General features: G+C 35.7%; 1 protein-coding gene and 1 pseudogene across 2 annotated transcripts in view; one reads left to right on the plus strand and one right to left on the minus strand.

The window, feature by feature from the left end:
• Positions 1-21,656, plus strand: part of ACO1 (aconitase 1) — a 103,905-nt gene that overhangs the window by 71,636 nt on the left and 10,613 nt on the right. For both annotated transcript variants that reach the window (XM_072612754.1, XM_072612743.1), the window contains 8 exons: positions 393-552; positions 7,647-7,782; positions 8,714-8,798; positions 11,021-11,177; positions 11,926-12,050; positions 13,497-13,601; positions 15,425-15,567; positions 18,108-18,255. In XM_072612754.1, coding sequence (XP_072468855.1) covers positions 393-552; positions 7,647-7,782; positions 8,714-8,798; positions 11,021-11,177; positions 11,926-12,050; positions 13,497-13,601; positions 15,425-15,567; positions 18,108-18,255 — 1,059 coding nt within the window. The remainder of the gene's footprint in view (positions 1-392; positions 553-7,646; positions 7,783-8,713; positions 8,799-11,020; positions 11,178-11,925; positions 12,051-13,496; positions 13,602-15,424; positions 15,568-18,107; positions 18,256-21,656) is intronic.
• LOC140506042 (acyl-CoA-binding protein-like) lies at positions 16,901-17,086 on the minus strand (annotated as a pseudogene).

A 21,656-nucleotide genomic window follows, 5' to 3' on the forward strand; every position in this document is an offset into this window, starting at 1 on the left:
ATTCATGCATGATTGGTTCAATTTAAGCAAAATATGTCCTCTTTGAAAAAGATCTCAATATTAACATTAGTAACTTTGGTTTGAATCAGCTATTTATAAACATGTAATAACATAATCTGATGATTTCAGCTTTTTTACTATTCTTCTGGGAGAAGGAGGAAGCAATTTTTAATCATCTCAAAAATAATTTAAAAAGTAGAGTTGGTCTCAGACTTCTTAAGTACCTTTTATAAGGAATTAAAAAAAGAAAAGCAAGTTTTGCTTTCTAATTATTCTTCAGATTATCACTGACAACTAAAGTATGCCTGTTTATGTAAAATTACACTTAGAAAAGTAGCTTTCACTTCAATTGTGACTAGATTTAGAATAGATTTTTCTGTTCCTCTCTTTAGCAAGGATTTAAAGGATTCCAGGTGTCTCCAGAACATCATGAGGATCACAGAAAATTTATGTATAATAATAGTGAATTTACACTGTCCCATGGCTCTGTCGTTATTGCTGCTATCACCAGCTGCACCAACACTAGTAACCCTTCAGTGATGTTAGGGGCAGGTAAGTATATTAGATTCTTCTGCTCAAGCATACTATACAAATTTGTAGAAGGCTGGCTTTTACTCTGAGTTTGCTTTAAATTGAAGAGTCATTTGTTTATCAACTATAATTCTAGGAGACATAGTTCTAGAAAATTCTAGGGGTGAACACCCACCTTAGAACACCCACAGTCTTATAAGAGTTTGAAAAAACACTGATGAGTTAAGGTTGATGTTAATGAGTATTTTCTGTGGTCAAACTAATTAAAGGGAAGAGAAGCAATTCTGATAGTTATACAAAAAGGAACATGAAAGTGTAGGGTATTTCAAACAAGGTCAAACACAAGATCATTCCTTGCAAAAACACCTGTACCCACAAGTTCTCTTTGAAAGATTTGAACCAGAACGAATTTCTGTCATAAGAAGCCCACTGATAAAAGTTTTAGAACCAAGAAAGTAGAAAGATTTTAATCATATAAACTGACATGCCCATTAACCATTCAGTCCAACCAAGGTCTCAAAGCACTTATTCTGTAGGAGAGTAGAGATAGAAAAACAAAAAAAAGTAAAAAAGAAAACAAATCATCTTTTCCTTGAGATATAATATTTATGCAGATTAAGAAATACAGAGCAGTTTGAGCAAGTATGAAACAGGAATTTGAGGGAATTAGGAAAGGCCTCTCTCTTATCTATCTCGTGGTACTTGAGCTTGAAGGTTTCTAAGAGGCAGAAACAAGCATATGAGGATAAAGTACATTCCAGGTTCTGTGGGACTGGCTGGGACAGGAGATGAAATGCCAAAGTTGAGAAGCGGCAAGTAGGCTGATTTGGAGGATGTAGTACTTGAAAGGAAGTAATATGAAATAAGCTTTGAAAGGTATATTGGAATCAGATTGTAAGGGCTTTTGTTTCTGTCCTTTGTTCTTGAAGTGGACCAAAATGACATCACTATGTTAGAGTTCTTCAGAGCCTCCCAAACACTGAGGGAGCCCTCACACCAGAGGTACTAGTCTTCCCTGAAAATATCCTACACACCTGTGAAGGGCTTTAAATGCCAAGCAGAGAAATCTGTATTTCACTATGTGGCAACACAGAGCTACTGAAGATTGTAGAGCAAGGCAAAGGCACAGTCACACTTGAGCTTTATTAAGATTAGTTTGGTAGCTGTGTGAAGGACAGATTAGAGAGGCATTTAAAAGACAAGAAATACATTATAAAGTTGTTGTAACAGTTATTATGGAAGGTAATTTCAGCCTGAACTATAACAGGGGCCATGTGAGTGGAGAGAAAAACAAGAAATAAAAAATGCTACCTAGTTATATTCCAAGGACCTCCTGAGGAAAGCAAGTTGAAAGAGATGCTCAGATTGCATTTTGTACTGATTTTGAATTAAATTCTATTACTTTATATTTCTTGTTCTCTCCCTTAGGGGAAGAGGGAGCAGGGTATGTGTGTTTTCTTTCACAACATGAGTAAAATGGCAGTATGTTTTGCATGATTGCAAATGTATAACCTATATCAAACTGCTAGCCTTCTCAATAAGGGAGAGAATTTGGGACACAATGAATATTAGACATTATTTTTACATGTAATTGGGAGAAAATAAAATATTAAATAGTTTTTAAAAAAAATAAATTCTGATGTGCTTACATGAAAATTAAACCTTACAATATCCAAAATCCTTTGGCATATTTAACTTTCCACGCTTTCCCTCTTAGCAAAGGTAGCTAAGAATTGTTTACAATTTAAGGAAATTAACTCTGACTTATCTGCAATTTTGGGGGATGCAAAATCTCAGAGAAGAACACAGTAATGTACGTCTATGGAAATGTATCTTGTCTTCACTATATCATAAGAAATGATCTCTTTGCTCAGACCCTTGTATAGGAACTGCAATAGTGGTTCTATCTACATAATAATAAGAAAAATTGCATGATTACTTGTATTATATTAATTATGAGTTGAACATATATATGTATTTTTAGATCTATATCCATGTATCACTTTAAAGTTTCCAAAGTGTTTTACGTAACTATCTCATTTGATCCTCACAACAGCCCTGTGAAAATGGTGCCATTATTATCCCCATTTTACAGAAGGGGAGACTGAGGCTCAGTGGTTAGATGACTTGCTCAGTTTCACACAACTAGTAACTGTCAGAGAGAAAATCTAGGTCTTATTCAATACCCTATCCCCTGTACCATCTAGCTCTCCTAGTAATAATAATGCTGATGATAGATTCAGTCATTTCCTCATTACCTTTGCTGTTGGGAGACTAGGCATAGCTCAAATATATGAAGAATTTAGAAAAGCCCACTGCTTATTTTCACCCCTTTCCTCAGCCAACCTTTCTAGGAGTTGTGATTTCTACACCTACAAAATGAAATGGCATATAAAGTGGACCATATAAGAAATATAAAGTTATTATCTTTCCAAAAGGACAGCAAGCTGAAAGGTAAAGTTCATTATCTTGGACTGAATAATTGAACTTTAAATGACTGAACTGACTTATAGAAACACAAAAACTTATATCTACATAGGCAATCTATAATTTATACAATTACAGTGTCTTCCTCTTTTTTTCTTCCTACCTTCCCTCATTATCCTTTTGTTCTCCAATTCAGAACAAGTGGACAATGATCTGCGTCAAACAGTCTTGTGGATCAAAGATTTGGCACAAAAGTAACCATAGAGGTCATATAGGCCAACCCTGTTATTTTAGACATAGAGGGAAGTGGATCCCAGTTAAGTTACTTGTCCAGATTTCATATGTAGTAAGTGACAGGCAAGATTTGGACCCTACTCCTTTGTCCAGTACACCAATCCAGTGACCATGCCACTGTACCATTCCCAAAACTATTTTATGTTTATCTGAAGAATTAGCAAGTTACTAGTGCATTAGAGTATCAACTCTATCCTCCTTCCCCTTGTCTAAAACTGTTGTTGCTGATACTAGATATTATAATAACAATAGTGATAATAAAAGCTTGGAATTAGTGGCTTATGCTTATTAAAAAATTTTTAAAGAATGTTTTTATTTTTTCTCAATTACATGTAAAAACAATTTTTAACATTTTTAAAATAATCTCTAAGTTCCAAATTCCTTCCTTCCTTTCCTCTCTTCCATTTTTCTTGAGAAGGCAAGCATTTTGATTTAAGTTACACATGTGCAGTCACATAAATTATATTGTTATATTAGTCATGCTGTAAAAGACAGACCCCCAAAAAGGAAAAACCATAAAAAAGTTAAAAAGCATGCTTCTATCTGCATTATAAAATATTTTTATATAACCTTATTTCATCCTCATGTGTAATCCTATGAAATTGATAATGCAATTATTAACCTCATTTTACAGATAACTGTAAATTAGCTTAACTGAAACTTTGAGAGGCTAAGTGCTCCTTGCCCAAAGCAACAGGCTTAATTCACAAGGGACAAAGTGAGGTCTTCTACTCTTAATTCAGTATTCTTTCCTTAAGACAATGCTTCCTGTGAATCCTGCATACTAACATACACATTTTATCAGTAAGGCTGACAAAGCAAATAGTGGAATGTATTTCCATGACTAGCATAGAACCAGAGATCCAGAGTCCAGTGTGTGATATGTAAACAATTTACATCATTCTCGGTTTGAGGAAGTAGATGGTTTGCTGCTGACTCCACTCTAAGACTGGGAAAAAGGTCACACAGCTAGGCAATATCAGAGCTGAGACTTGAACCTAGGTCTTCTGACTCTCAAGAATTGCATGCTTTCCACCACCCAAAATCGTATCTACTTTAAAAGAATTATTTTTCTTCTTAAAAAAAGAAAGTAGGGAAGCTTTCAATGAGGAGGACAAATGAAACTTGTTTTCTGATTTGGCATGGAAGTCACTAAAGGATCTTTATGAAACAAGCAAAAAAAAAAAAACCCTTTGCTTTTTTTTTTGGTTTATCTTACAGACTTGATTCTTAGTGTCACTGCTGCAGCAGAATTCAACTAAGAATACATGACATGTGATTTAAGGCCATGGGGGAGGTTTAAGAGACAACTTGGTCTGTTGTGCAACAGCTGATCAAGTAGTTATATTTATAGGCATATTTTTGATGATGTGAAGCTTATTCAGCTTCCAGATGTTTTCTGCATTAAAAAAAAAAAGGTCCCTTAGTCTCTAGGACAAAGGGCAACAAGTCAAAAAATTATTAAGAAATAATAGTCTACCCTGAGGCTAAATAATTCATTTAGCCTCAAATCAACTAATTGCAAAGAAGATCACAAGGTAGAAGGGCCTTTTTTCCTTTCTTTAGGTGTTTCAGTAGGATTGTTGTACTAAGAGTTGAGCCAATGCCAGTTAAGCTATTTTTATCAAGATTAGATCACTAGATTGATTTGAAAAGAACGTAATAGTTTCAATTTCCACACCCAGGAGGAGACCTAGGTTCAAACCCAGGTTGTACCACTTACTGTTTTCATCACTTTAAGCAAATGACTCCAACTCTCTAAGCTCAAAGGATCATAAATTTATTTTCTTATCTGTCAAATGGAGTTCATTGCATTATAGATTTAAAGCTAGAAGACACTTCAGAGGCTGTCTAATACAACTCCTTCATTTTACCAATGAGGAATCAATTTTGTTTTGCTTTTTTTTTTAATTGAAAGAAATTTGCCCTTTCTAAATATTCAGCACTTTTTCCTCCATGAGTCTTTAGATTATTCAAAATAATTCATCTATCATGTCTCCAGATTGTTTTAGCATCCTGATTTGTAATTCTTCCAGGCCAAGAGACTTGAATTCATTTTGAGTTTCTCGTCAATGTCTTCTATCTCTTCACTTCTTTTTGTTCCATTACCTTATCATTATGTTTGTTTAGTCTTTTCTAGTCTAAAGGTTATTTTCCTTGACAATGAAGATGGGAGCAAAAAAGCACTGTGTAGTTTGATTTTCTCTCAGTCATCCATTAACATCATTCACTCTGAAAAGTTCCTCTGTGAATCTCATTTCTCTTCTTGTTCAAATACAGCTTTAAAGCCTTTTTAATAATTGTTATCTTTAGTATTTTTTGCAAATCACACCTCATTCTTAGCATAAACTTCTCTGACTTCATTCTTTTTAGGCCTTATCCCTGTATAAGTCAAATAACACAATGAAAAATTTATCTTAATTGGTAGTGGGCAAGTAGGTGAATAGAGTACCAGCCCTGGAGTTAAGAAGACTTGAGTTCAAATTTGGCCTCAGATACTTACTAACTATGTGACCCTAGGCATGTCACTTAACCCCAATTACCTTTAAAAAAATCAGGTAATTATGATAATAAAAATAATCTCTGCATTTAGTTGAACATCTATCAGATTTGGGAATTTTCATTCTAGTACTAATTCTAGTGTCCATGAAAAGTCACTTTTTTGGAAGAAAGAAATTATACCTTGCATTTTACTTTCTTCAGTCTAATCTCTAAATAAAAGTAAAATGTAAAATTAAGTATAGGAATAGATACTGGACCTATGCTTACATCAGCATAGGGAATGCCCAAATGAAGAAACTAACTTTATCAGTTCAGGTTGGCATTTTCTCTGCAGTTTATACTCTTAGAGACATATGTAGAGCATTGAAAAGTTGTGTGACTTGGCCAAAGTTACATGGCCATTATGTGTGGGCTTGATCCTAGGTTGTTCTCCCCTGTCCCTGTAACTAAATAGCAGCATACTTTTCAAAACTAATTCTTTCTACTATGTATTTACTCATCCCTATAATAATGACCTCATTTGGTGCCTATGGTATACAAATTAGTTCAGTCTTTTGATGATCTGGGTCTTTATGAACCATAAATTCTCCTACAGAGCCATTAATTATTAAGGCCCAACAGCACTTTGGAACAGATATTATAATAGAATAGATAATATCTCTCTCCCTACTGACATAAATAATTCAAAGTTAATTCTATGCAAATTTGCCTGTGGCTTGGTAAGCTAATAATGCATTTTGGCAATCAGTAAGATTCTGTTCTGCTTAAATTTAACATGTCAGAACGATTAAAAAGAGGAAAGTGTATAGGAATATTTGCCTCAAAAATGGCTAAGGAGAGAATTCTTAACTAAATGAAAGTTAATTTAAAAAATTAAATTACTTGAAATTGAAAGCTTTAACACAAATAAAATCTGTGCAGCTATGATAAAAAGGGAAAGTGCCTATTGAGGAAAAGTCTTTGTATCATATATTTCTGATAGGATCTGATATGCAAGATGTGATTCCCATAAATATATAAAGCCTAAAGCCATTTCCAAATGGATATGTGATTGAAAACTATAAATAGTTCTCAAAAAATAGAATTATGAACTATTAGCAAGCATATAATAGATTGTTCCAAATCAAAAGAACTCCAAAGTTTTTCCTCACAGCCAGCAAACTGAAAAAGGTGACAAATGATGGAAATAGTTTTGTTGTAGAGACTAGAGGATGATAGAAATACCCTGTTGGTGGTGCTGCAAATTGGTCCAATCATTTTGGAAAGCAATTTGGAATTTTATTTAAAAAGGTAACCAAACTGTCTATATCCTTTGAATCAAAGATCTCCAGTACTAAGCATATACCCTAAAGGAAGTCAAAGACAGAAATATATGGAATGATGTAGAAAGAAACAAGCGGAATAAAAAAAGCAATACACATAGTGAATACAATGTAAATGGGAAGAATAATAACATCAAGGTAGATATTGTCAAATAAATATGTTAGTATGTAATGATAATAATCTATCTAGAAAGTGAGGAAATGTTGAGAAAAATTTTGTACCTCCATTCCATCAGATTGGTGAGGCACTAGGAGTGTGTGAAAAACTGCTGGATGTTTCCCTGAATAGTTTCCCTCCTTTTTTAAGATCTTTGTCACAAAAGATGGTTCCCTGAGGGAAAAAGAGGATGTATTTGGAAATGACTATAATGTGTAAAAAAATATATAAAAAGACATCAGTGAAAAAATGTTGGAGAAATTGTCCTGTCAGAGATGTTTCAGTAGGATAAGAAACCTATCTCTCCAGATAAATCAGGGGAACCTAAAGGAAAAAATAGTATTTTTTATATGTTGGACTTTTTTATCAGATGAATTAAGAGGACATGAACCTTTCTGTTTTGCTATTCACAGGGTTATTAGCAAAAAAAGCTGTTGAAGCTGGTCTCGATGTGAAACCTTACATTAAAACTAGTTTATCCCCTGGAAGTGGGGTAGTCACCTATTATCTAAGGGAAAGTGGAGTCATGCCTTATCTGTCTAAGCTCGGGTAAGAGAAGCTTCTGTTGGTATCCTCGTTGCTCTTGATGTATGGTAACTATTCCTTTCCCTTTATCATAAATACAGTGTACAATTTCACCTTGAGACAAAATTTTCCTTTATGGAACATGTAAAATGCTTCATCTTCATAGCTGTTGTATTCAACAAGTCTTAATAATAAGAAGAAAAAACAATCTCAAGTTTGTCTACCTTAGTAGCAAATAAGTTTTCCATTTAGTATCTAATTTTCAACATTAATATCGTGTTTTAAGGTTTCTAATACACTTTATATATAAATATCATTAGGAAGTGCTATCATCATATCAGCAGCTAGGTGGCACAATGGATGGAGCACTACTTCTAGAGTTGGGAAGATCTGAGTTCAGATGTGTGACCCTATTTACCTCCATGTCCTCATATGTGAAATGAGGGTAATAATAGCACCTGCCTCCCAGGATTGTCATGAGGATAAATAAGATAATAATTATAAAGCACTTAGCCCAGTATCTGGGACAAAATAACTGCTATGTAAATGTTAGGTATCATAATCACTATCTATCATTTTACAGATGAGGAAACAAAGACTAAAGAGTTAGGTGACTTATTCAGGTTCACACACTAGTAAGTATTTACAAAAGGATTTGAATTCAGGTCTTCATGACTCCAGGTCCAGCACTCTATTTTACCTGCCTGCTTACTGTTAGCTCTTCATTTTAAAAGAAATTATAGATCAAATGTTTTTATTTGCCCATGATCCCTTTTATAATCTAAAAATATTCATTCTGTGTTTTTTATCAGTCTATGCAGTGACATTTCTCTGTTTATTAAAAGAAATAAAATAGGTATGGTGCTTATCAGATGAGGTCCTGTTATCAACAGCAGGTTTCCTATTTATTTAAGTCTTTCATATTTACTTAAGTCTTAATTTTCCTGACACCTAGGTTTGATGTTGTGGGGTATGGCTGCATGACTTGCATTGGTAACAGTGGGCCCCTGCCTGAACCAGTGGTGGAAGCAATTACACAGGTAATTACAGAGAGGCTCAAGCTAATATACTCAGTTATACTTCAGAGGCCATCTAGTCCAACTATTTATCTCCCAGGTGGGACTGCTTGCTTTATATGATATTTGCTTTACATATGCATACAAACCAGACAGAGCAGACTGTTACTATTGAATGGAAATAGCCATTTAGAAGCAGGAATTCAAGGAATAAGTATAGGAAGGGAGCCCCTAAAAGAGTATAATAAGTCTAAGCAGCAAAAGTATCTCCCTTTCTGTTCTGTTACACACAAAACAAAACTGAATCCAGGTGTCTGGTCCAACCTAACATGAACCCTTGAAAAAAATTAATTGGTTAAAGCTACTAATAAGCACTTGGTTCCAAATGTTTGACTTCTTAGCCAGAACATTTCTAATTTCTTCCCTCATTTATCTGAAAATTTTTTTCATTTCCCTTATATATAGTGCATTCCCTACTCAACCAAAGTTTTGACTGAATTCTTCACCATCATTCAGCAAATGCCATTTTGTTTGGGTTGCCTTAGACTGCCTTGGATCTTGTTTAATTTCTTTCATCTGATCATTTGGGGATTCACAGACCCTTCTAGTTCTCACCATTTAATTCTGAATTTATTGAGTATCTATGTGGTATTACATGTTACTACATATGGTGGTATGGAGTGGAGAGGAAAAATTGTTAAAGATATCCTTCCGTTCAGGAAGTTAACTACCTAAAAATCTCCATGGTCGCTAGAAAGTGCACTTGACAAGAATTTTGGATCTTGGAATTCTGGTTCAGTGACTAAGTAGCTGTTGACTTTGGGCAAAGTTATTTAACTTCTCAGTTTACTCATCTATATAAAATGAAGGTGATGAACTAGATGATGCCTAAGGTCACATACAACTTTGGAAAACTACAAATTTATGTTTACATGGATTTTTGTGACATTTTCTACCGGTTCACAAAGAGGTTTATTTAAGACCAAAATTGGTTTCTTTGCTATTCTTGGAACAAGATTCTTAGTAATTGGATGTGGATCTCCTCAGTAACTAATTTATGGTTGAGCTTAGAGGAAAAAATGCCATGCTTTATCTACTTTGTGATGAATGGAGAATCATGATGGGTTCCAGGGCTTATCCAGAAAAACTGAGCATTAAATTTATAATTAGGTCACTAGTGAAAAATGAGATTAGTGGTAACTTAACTCATGAAAATGAAATTGCATCAAATATGGGCTTGTTTTAGTTACATTTGTGATTTACAAGTTGGAGAAATACTGTTTTTCCCTGTGTTGAGCTATAAGATATTGATCATGAATGATTTCTCTACAGAATAGCTGACATAGTACATTAAAGTTTATAAAACACTTTGCAACCATTATTTCATTTGAGCCTAACAATTATCCGGGGAAGTATTATGACAGTTGTTTTCCCTGTTTTGCCAGTGAAGAACCTGAGAGTTAAGGAGGAAACCTAGGTTAGGAGACTTCCCACAGTCACACAGCTAGGAAGCAATAAGCAGAATTTGAACTCAGACTTTCCTGATTCTAAACCCAGCACATTATTATGAAAATGCTGCCTCTCAGGAATATGAACTTCTATTATTTTGGGTAGATATGACCTCAACTTGATTATCTTTAATATATTTTTACAGCTTTGGAAACAGTGACCAAGAAATTACTTCTGACAACCCACCCATTTGACTCAATTTTTCCATAACTTATAAATAAATATAAAGATCAAGATAGATTTGTAGTTTGAAATCCAAAATTGCATGCTGGAGGTTGTGTGGGGATGGTGCAGCAGTCTGAGAAGCATTGGATACAGTGGAATATGAAAAGGGAATAAATGGCCTAGAGGAAGAAAATGTCCTGATTTTCATGGCTCCAGGAAATTCTTAAATGTCTGCTCTGTGGCGAGTACTACAGATACAAAAGCAAGAGTGAACAGTTGTACCCATGAGGTGCTTACATTCTCCCAGGGGTAAAGAGAGATAACATATACATATCAAGATAAATGCAAAATAAATACTAGTTAGGTTTTCTTTTAGGGGTAGAAAAGGTAACTGCACTTAGCTTCTGGGGAGAGCAAGAAAAGCTTCCTGCAGAAGGTAGCTCTTTTTGTAGGGTTTATTCTTTGTTCTGAGTTATTGTGGTAGAGTGTGATCATCAGAAGTCACTCCATACCCAGGAAAACTTTTCCTTTTTCTTCAAATGATTTTTCTTCCTTTCCTTATCCTTGCACAGGGAGATCTTGTTGCAGTGGGTGTACTCTCTGGAAACAGGAATTTTGAGGGTCGTGTCCATCCCAACACTCGTGCTAATTATCTAGCTTCTCCTCCATTAGTCATAGCATATGCAATTGCTGGGACCATCAGGATTAACTTTGAGAAAGAACCATTGGGTAAGAAAGTCAGGTTATAGCATTTGTTATCATGACTTGTGTTTGCAACCTACTGAAAAATTTTTCTCCTCCTTTCTCAAACTCACCTTTCTAATGATAACTTTCCATACCAACCCCACTATGCAATTAACTCTTTCTGAATAGCTATATTTCATGGGGTGATTTTGTATTTGATTTATTGATGCTTTATAGTGCCCTATAGCTGGTTAACAGATATAAAACTGGGGGCTGTTTCTCAAAGAAGAAAGAGAATATACCACTTTTGCATCCTCCCCTGTTTAGGGCAGCATAAGGCATCCTGTGCACATATTCTGAATGTGTATTTCACGAACTCTCTCATCACTGCTAATATCTTGAAAAGAAAGGCAAATTGTTTCTGGACATTTGGAGTAATATTAACTTGCAAGTGGGTACAATACTGAAAGGTTGAAGTAATGGAAGAGTGAAATCAGAGTGTTTGATTTCTCAGTAATATACATATGAACCCATTTATTTAAGCAAACATGTTAAAGTCTTGAAGGATTCTATTTTCTTAAGCCAGTGAAAAGAGGGCAATTTTCCTTTTAAAAATAATAGGCAAGCAGCCTTTTTTTATTCCTCTTAGAGTTCAGGATATCATGATAGGTACTTTGAATTATGATTTCTAGGTATACTATTCATGTGATAAAGTTCCTTTAAGTATTTTAAGTAGACACAATTTGCAGACTAGTATTTGAGTTTTCTCATTAATGAACTATTTTTTTTTCAGGAATAAATGCAAAGGGACAGAAGGTTTTTCTAAAAGACATATGGCCAACTAGAGATGAGATTCAGCTTGTGGAACGTCAGTATGTTATCCCTGGGATGTTTAAGGAGGTCTATGACAAAATAGAGGTGAAGCCTTCTAAAGTTGTCCCAAGAACCTAACCTTTCACTGTCTTCTATAAATTCTGGGATTGACATTTGTTCAGAGGAAGAAATACTTTTTTTTTTCTCATTTGGCTTGATTAGCATTTCAAAAAGCCTGTCCTGCTTAACTTGAAATGTACATCAAAAAATATTAAGATGGACCAAGCAAATTGGCAAACGGAAATATGGGCTGAGGATTGGGGGGAAGGGTTTGAAATGGAGCTGTTGGAGAGCTAGCTCTTTGTAATAAATACTTTTCTGCACATTTTATGTATAAAGTTATAATGAGGTAGGTCTAAAATTATTGTGTCCCCACCCAATTCCTTAGTATTTCATGAAGGTGTATACCTCCCAAGTAAATGACACTTTAAAATTTTAGAATGGAGTATTCTAGTGATTTTGTTTTTCCAATAGACTGGGAATCATGATGGCTTGTGTGAAAAATCCAGTTTGTCCTTTAGCTCCAATTTATTAGCCTTTGGTCTTAGTATAGTGGGGCTGTTGTTTGAAAAATGTTACTTAGTTGTCTGAAAGGGCGTGTAATAAAGTTTTGGGAAGTATTTGAATCCCACACCCTCTACTGAGAGTAAGGGGTTTGTGACTGGGAGACTTTGGATCATTATTTGCATGTGTATATAACTAGGGAGGTAATATTGATATTGAGTGGATAGAGAACTGGCCTTGAAGCCAGGAAAACCTGAGTTCTAGTCCTGCTTCTGACACATAGTGGCTGTGGCACATAGTAACACTTCACTTCCCAGTGTCTCAGGCAGTTCTCTAAGATTGCAAGTTACAAAGAAAGTGCTGATAGGCAGTTGTAGAATGAGTTTCCTCCTCTGAGAGCTCCCTACATGCATGAAAGGGGCAGCTAGGTGGTGCAGTGGATAAAGCACCAGTGCAGAAGTCAGGAGGACCTGAGTTCACATCTCACCTCAAGACAATTGATACTCACTAGCTATGTGACCTTGGGCAAGTCACTTAACTCCAGTTGCCTCATCCTGGGTCATCTCCACTCATCCTGATGAATATCTGGTCACTGGATTCAGATGACTCTGGAGTAGAAGTGAGGCTGGTGACCTGCACAGCCCTCTCTCACTCAAAACAAAGTCAAGTGCAAGTCATGTGATTATTTCTGTGATGGCATGGTCTTTGGCAACGAAGAATGAACACACACACACAGGAAAGCCCTTGCCCTGTCTCTATTCTCCGTATAACTTAGAAGGTGCAACATCATGATATTATGTTAAAAATCAATGATCCTAATGTAAATAGAATCCATTTTTGTTTTCTACTTGAACACCTTGATCAGCAAGTTTCTTTGAGCTCTAGTTCTGACTGACTACATGTTTGATATTTGTGCATTTAACCTTCTGAGGATCTTAACACTGAAACATTAGAATGTGATTATATTTATTTCATTTCTTCCTTTAGACAGTGAATGAAAGCTGGAATGCCTTACATGCTCCATCAGATAAATTATATTCCTGGAACCCCAAGTCTACGTACATTAAATCTCCACCCTTCTTTGAAAACCTGGTATGTCTTTTTTTAAAAATGCTTCCAAGAGTTTCTTCTGCTACCTCCTCTTCCTAGGTTTAATGCCTCTACTCTCTGTGCCTAATTGCCAGTAGCTAAGACTAACCATGGGTGAAATACAGTTTAGATATAAGTAGTAAAAAGGAATCCATAGGACTCACATTTGGTATATTGGAATTGATTGTATTTCCCTTTAGAATGTAAACTCTGTGAGGCCAGGCAATATTTTTGCCTTTATTTTTATCCTAAGCACATAGCATAGTGCCTGGTTACATAATAAATGTTTATTGATTGACAGGTTAACATTTTTCCTTCCCTGGATGCATCTATCTTTAACTTCTTTTGTAAAAAGTCCCTTAATAAAAGGATTTGTTCTGTAAAACTTGGATTCAAAAGGCCTAACCCAAGGACCTGGAAGGCTGCAAGTAGCCTTCAGGCCACAGGCTCCCCAATCCTGGATTGTAGACTTAGCAAAAGGCTTAGGAGTAATTTCAGGCGCGTATCTCAAGAGGAGTATACTTTTGAACCTATGAGGAAAAGAAGTGCTTTCCATGACGAGTGAGCAAATGCAGCAGAAATCACTTTATGAAGCACTACATGCAGAGCCCTTATTAAATTTAGACACAGATCCTGTCTTTAAGAAGTTTATACTCAAGTCATTTGTTTTCCCCTCATCCCTTGGTAAATCAAAGATGGTTTGCCACATCCAATCAGACACTAAGTCCACCGATTCTGTCTACAAAACATCGGTCCTCTCCTCTCCACTTACAGAGCTGTCACCCTCATTAAGGATCTCATTGCCTCTCATCTGGACAATTGTGCAGCTTCCTTCCTAACTGCACTTCTGAATTCTCTTCTCTCTTGGGTCTAATCCATACAACACATAACTGCCAAAATAATCTTAAAGCACTAACCATGTTATTTCCCAACTTGAGAATCTTTATGATTCCTGTTGCCTCTAAAATAAAAGGCAAATTCTCGACTATGACATTTACAGCCCTTCATAATCTAGGTTGGATTTATCTTTCCAGGCTTATTCAATCAACAAACATTTATTAAGCTCCTAGTATATTTTAAGCACTGTGCTATATACTAGGGATATAGTAACATAAATTCTACAGTCCCGCCACATCTGTACTTCCTCCTTACCCCTACCTCTTTGAATCCCTAATTTCCTTCAAAACTTATCTCAAATGCCACTTTGTACTTGAGGCTTTTCCTTTTCCCTCCCAAACCAGCTGCTTATAGCTTTCCCTGCACCCATTAAAAATTAACTTTTATAAACACACACACATGCACATATATATGTGTTGTGTCTGTGGGGTCAAGTTGTCCTCCCCACCATAGTAGGTAAGCTTTTTTAAGTCAGAGACTGTTTCTTTCTGTGTTTATATCTTCACTGCCTAGGATATTACCTAGTATAGAGTACCTGCTTGAGAAATGCTTGTTGGATGGGAGATGGTAGAAGTCAAAAGAAGAATTTCAGTCTTCCCTTGTTACATGAGCTCTTCTGATCTTTAATTTTATTTTTTTTTAAATTGTGACCTACTTTCCTCTATTATTGCTTTTGGAGGGGCACATTTTGGCAAAGCCAGTGGCTGAGCTCCCTCTCTACAAATATTTTATTTAAGCATTTACATAATTTTTTTAGTATGTCTTCTAATGAGAACAAAAGGAGAAAAAAAAAGGAACATCAGAACATTGTGCTTGATGCTTTGATGCAGTGGTGGAAGTTGTAGTTGTAACATCTGTTATTATTGTTGAATGATGATGACTTGTCCAAAAAAGCAATCACAATGTTGGGTGATTTTATTTTTTTCTAGACTTTGGATACCCCACCTCTTAAACCCATAATAGGTGCCTATGTTCTATTAAATTTGGGAGATTCTGTAACAACTGACCATATTTCTCCAGCTGGAAATATTGCAAGAAATAGTCCTGCTGCTCGATACTTAACCAACAGGGGGTAAGTATGTTTGAACTAAAGAGGGACAATGAGGAGAAAAAGATGTTAAATAAGGGTGAGAATTTCCCTTGTTGATACCATGCTACTTCTGATTCAGTGAATTTAGCAATGAATTGATAATTCCTTACTTGTTGGTTCATAGAATTTTGTGCTTTAGAAATCAACTCTTCTTTCTTTGACTGCCAGGTCTTTTTTAATTCTCAGCTCCAATGATAGTTCCTATCAACTAAGGAGTAGTTGTATGGCTGACACTTCTCAACAAATGAACTAACTTCCTTTTCACTTTGCTCTATGCTATTCCTGATGCCTCCTAAACAAGCTTATGTTACCCAGAAATTAGCCAAGGAAAGACAGTAGAATCACCCACCGGAAGCTTCTTTCCTTTTCAACCTTATATATACTTGAAACCCAGCTTAGGATTCCACCATACCACTACTCCCACATATGTTCCCTTCCCTGCCCTCTTCTCCTCCACCCCTAAAAAGACACTGCTTTTACTTGTTGGAGCAAATGACTAAAGTAGCCTTTGGAAATTATATTATCAGTGATTCATTATTCAGGAGATTTTTATTCATTCATTTTTTTAATATAAAGCAGGTCCCTTGCTTCTTTTCTTGCCCATCTTTTGGGTATTGTTTTAGTTTTTTTGTGTTTCTGCCACCAAAATGACCAAAAGAAAAAAGGTAAATATATAGCTGTCAAGATGTTCGGATAAGCTCTAGTAAAAGTTTTTATAGGGGAGAAAGTGATATCTCTTGACTAAAATTAGATTTGGAGAAGAATCATCAGTAGATTTCATTTATCATTCTTTACCCTATCTGTTAAGAGTTGTATCTAAGCTCATACCAGTGGATGTAATCTAGTAAAACGGTATCTCCATCTATTAATTGCTGTGAGGGAAAAAAGGATGTCACAAGACAATACGTGATTAAGTGCTAAATGATAATACATGCTATGAATTCAGAATAGGAAGAAAGAACCATAGTCTGATAAATAAGGTTACAGGTGGAAAGTACCACTTGAACTAGTCCTTAAAGAATGGATAAGTTGTATCTGCTAACATGACAATCTGCTTCTATGATTTCTTTTTTTTTTAAGTAACAAATGCACTTTATTGATTTACAGATTAAAGAAAGCTACTGAGCCAAGATTGATAACTTCTTTGCTCTTCAATTCAGCAGCTGTGTAACCTGATTTTTCTAGCATAGTCATGCCAACACTTATTGCTGCACATTATTTACATGGGTTTGACTTTGATTTGACTTTGATTAGAAAATCAAAGCATTTTAGTTTAGTTTATAAGTGCATGGCTGATGTCTGAATCAGGTTTCTTTTATATCCCATATTTTCCTTTTAGTTCTTCCACACTTGCAATATAAACTTTCATGGAATCTTCTTTGAATTTCCCATTCAAAGAGTTCCAGGCAACCCACTTAGCCTCACTTTTGAAGTCCACCTGGATAATCTGTATTTACATCTCCAACTATGGCTTGTTTGAGTGGCTATAGATAAACAACATCTCCTGGTCATCTGATTTGGACTTCAGGTTCAAAAGAGAACTTCCACCTAACTCCTACTTGCTAAATGAAAGCAGGCTGGGCTAAATGCTAATATGAGTTCCCAGTATCTTCAGAAATAATTATTTTGGCCCATGGTTTGCTTGATTAATATGCCACGTTCTGTTTTTTGGGGTTGGTTTTCTTCTGGCCTGGTTGCAAATAGTTGTCATTATAAATTGAATTTTAGACCTTTTTGAGCTTATCTTGAAAATTCTAGAATCTAATGCCATTTTGGTGAATCACACATCAGCATGGAATCTCCATGTTTCTGAAGAAGCTAAAAGGTCAAGATATCCTAGAAAGTAGCCTTTTTGATATCTTCTAAGTCAACCTAAAATCTTCACCAGTCTTTTCCTGTCAATGCTTCCAAATGACTAATGTCAATCCAGGAACTGAAGATGTGTAATATTAATACTCTGGGTTCAATACTTCATTAAGTTTACTTCTTGTCCACAGTCTAAGTCTTACATGTGTTGACTTGTGGACATGTGCTTATTTTCCTCACTGCCTCAAAGCCTTATTTATTGCTTATACTTTTAAGCTAATCTTATTTTTCCCTTCCTTAATGGTACAAATTTTCCTTGCCAAAGAAAAGTTATTTTTTAAGGTACCTCATTCAGTCCTGTTCCAGAGTTGATATTGTTCACACAATAGCACTCTCCTCTTTATAACAATTCCCTTCAGGGAACCACCAGTAGAAGTATGTACAATCACCCTTTGGTCTTAGAAAAATATTGTAGTCTATTCTTGTCATTCTTTCCTTCTCTGAGTTTTATCTCATCTTTACATATAGAGTAAATCGTTTTTTTACAGATTAAAATTATCTTCCCTGGTCTGGTGAACAAAATATATTTACGGGAATAGCTAGATATTATTTGCTTTTTTACCTCAATTTATATTAAATGAAACTTTTGCTCACTTTCAGTTAAATAAGCTCCCTCAGTTTTTCTGTTTTTGTTTGTTTGTTTGTTTTGATGTTAGCTTGACTCCCAGAGAGTTCAACTCCTATGGTTCCCGAAGAGGCAATGATGCTGTCATGGCTCGAGGAACATTTGCCAACATTCGCTTGCTAAACAAATTTTTGAATAAACAAGCCCCACAGACCATACATCTGCCTTCTGGTGAAACTGTAAGTATCCTCTTCCCTCCTGACTTGAAATAAGGCTTTTCAGACTATACTCAATAGCATTCAGAAGACCAACTTCCAACTCTCCTCTGCCAATATTTGAGCAAGAGACTTAACCCGCAGTTTGGACTAGATAAGAGGTTCTTAACATAGGTTCCATGAATTTGTTTTTTTTTTTCTTTTTTACGTTAATACATATTTATGGAATAAAATAACAATTTCTGTAACAAAGTACTATAAGAAAGATGATTGTACATGAAACTGCAAATCTACTAAGCACAACTTGCTATTCCTTTAAATTATACAACAAAATTATTGTATAAATATTTTTAAATTTGTTTTTAAAAATAGTTTGTTAATTGTATTTCAGCATAATTTGTTTTCTTTTTTAATACTATCTATTTTATCGTATACATCTAAAGTCATTCTGAGAAGAGGTTGATGGGTTTCACCAGACAGTCACAGGGGGTCTATGACTCAGAAAAGCTTAAAAATCCTTAGACTTAGATAGATGTCCTGTAGGCTCCCCTGCAGTTCTAAATCTTTAATACAATGATACTTCATGACTTATATGAATATTTTCTTTTTAGTTTAATCTTGATGAATGATGAATGAATAAACTAGGTAATATAGTAATATAGAGTTCTGGACTTGGAGTCAGGATAACCTGAGTTTGAATCTTGCCCTAGACACTTACTAGGTGTGTGACCTTGAACAAGTTGCTTAACCTTTCTCAGCCTATTTTTTCATCTCTAAAATGGGGATAATAATAGCACCTACTTCATAAAGTTTTATGAGAATCCAATGAGAATACTATGTGCAAGTGTGAAATGTACTTTATAAATGTTAGCTATCATTATTAGAGCAAGTTTCCTCACCACGGAGCTTCTAATACAGGCCCCCCTCCTCCATATGTCACAAATAACATTTACAAAACTCCTACATGTATAGCAGTTAACTTTGTAGAATGTTGTCAACTTCCTTACAAAGTTTTTTAAAATCATGCTCTGCAACAGATTTTGTCACCTAAACAGTTCTGATCTGTTTGCTTTTCCTCATTGGGAACACTTCAAGTCAAGATAACCAAGTGGCCCCCATGAAATGGCTTTACTGGTTTCCTTTCAGTGCCCAATGAAATCAATAATACCAGTTCATGAGCTCATAGATCTAGAGCTGCTAAGGAGGGGCCTCAGAGGCTTTTGAGGGCAGCTTCTTTTATTTTTTTGTGTAACTGAGGAGTTTGATATTTTACAAACTGATTTAGGAAACAGAATATAGAAGATGAATGAATGGAAAAGCATTTACCAAGTGCAAACTGTGTGCCGAGTGCTGGGGAGCAGTTCCATTGTTTTGCGGAGAGGAAAAATGAGGGCCTCAACAGGTTAAGTTGATTTGTCTGAAGTCACACAGGTAGTAAGCATCAAAGCAAAAACCTGAACCCAGGTCCTCTGCCTCCAGAGACAATGCTTTCACCACTCTACCACTCTGCCTCCCTACTATAGCATTCCTCCAAAGAGCATTTATGAACTTTCTTTCTATTGAACTGTAAACTTTTAATAGGTCTTCTAGTTTCTAGATGGCAGCTAGGTGACTCAGTAGATAGAGCACCGGACCTGAAGTCAGGAAGGCCTGAGTTCGAATTTGGTCTCACATACTTACTAGGTGTGTAACCTAGGTCATGCCACTTAACCTCTGCTTGCCTTAATCCACCGGAGAAGGAAATGGCAAAACACTCTATTATCTTTGCCAAGAAAACCCCATGGACATTATTCACAGGGTCATGAAGGATTAGACATGACTGAATGACTACAGCAGTATCAGAGTGTCAATGTTCATTCCTCCCATAGCATATGAATCTTTTCTTTTTGTCGTTGGTGAAAGTTAAGGAGACCAACATTTAAAATAATGATGCGATGTGATTCTTAGCATCCTCCTCTCCTTTTGCCATTATTCATGTTTACACAGAAGGGAGATGCCCAAATGAAACTAAGGGGCATTCTCTACTTTTTCATCATGTATGTTCAAAAGGTTAATTAGCTGGTAGCCATCCCACTAGTAATACTTAGGCTGACCCTAGACAGTGGTGGGTACAGTCTGTTGTAGACACCACATGTGAAGCTTTTCAAACTGTTCCAAGTAGAGAACTTGGCCTAATGGCTGTGTTCCACTAGACCATCAAGACCTCGGGCTCATTTCCATACCATAGTGATGCAGTAAATGAGACTTTGAGTGTGGGATAGGAACTAGACCTGTCCTTTCATTGATACAAGACTCACCTATATGAAGAAACTCCCTCTACCAATGTATATCAGCATCAGTTCTGAAACTTATAGCCTAGAACAAAGATTCTTAATCTTTTTTTTTTTTATGTGTTATGAATCTCTTTGACAGTCTGGTGAAAGTAATTGACTACATCTTAGGAATCAAGAAAATAAAATACATAGAATTGCAAGGCCTTCCTGGCTCTGTTCTTATTGTGAGCCCTGCAGATTGTTTTTATCTTCTTACTAGAGGTGAGCCCAGTGGCTTACACAGAATTTGGTACTTCATAAGTGTGTGTTAAATTGAATTTGTTCACTTTTCAACCTTCCTCTGAAATGTCAAGCCTAGATGGCCACATGAATTGATAATTTGTGAAATTATGAAATGGTACAGGCACACCTAGTTCTTTGCATTACTTGCTGGTAAAGACTACAGTGTCAGTGGGAATTGATATTACAGTCACACTTTAATAAGGCACAGGAAATCTAGGGGCAAACAGCACAGCAGTACAGACACAAATGGTGAAAAGGAATACAGAGGCAGATGACATGGGGATGGGTTTGGGGTGATGAAGAAAGACAGACAGCTTAGGAAAGAGGATGGGATGTGGAGGTGAAGAGAGAATTACATAGTCATAAAGCTGGGGGCACTCAGGAGCACAGACTCAGTAGAGATGAAGAATGCTTTGTGAGGAAGGATTCTGAGGTCCCATTTTTATAGGGTTTCAGAAGGGAACAGACTAACTCTTCTCTGTGCCACCTTGGGGTTAATTCAATCAAAATTATTTCAAAGTTGATAGTAAAACTTTAAAAGATAACATGTTCACATCATCTCAAAATTATCAGCACTATTTAGCGTTCTTCTGATCTTACAGAGATGTTTGGAATTTTACTGCGTTTTAGGACCAAAAGACCCTGACAGCAATGAAACCTAGATGGCTTCCCCTAACTCAGCACATATTACAAGGATGTTATTTTTGGTTAATATATGATATAGTTTGTAAATTATGCTCCTTTGATCTTTGGCACCATTCGTCTATGATTTCCACATTCTTCTTTGCAATCTTATTTTCTGCTATTGATACTATGTGATACTCTATTTAGAAGCTTACTATACTGACTAGAATGGAGGGCAGCTTGTCA

This window comes from Notamacropus eugenii, chromosome 1 (genome assembly GCF_028372415.1).
Source record: "Notamacropus eugenii isolate mMacEug1 chromosome 1, mMacEug1.pri_v2, whole genome shotgun sequence".
In the NCBI taxonomy this organism is placed as follows: Eukaryota; Metazoa; Chordata; class Mammalia; order Diprotodontia; family Macropodidae; genus Notamacropus; species Notamacropus eugenii.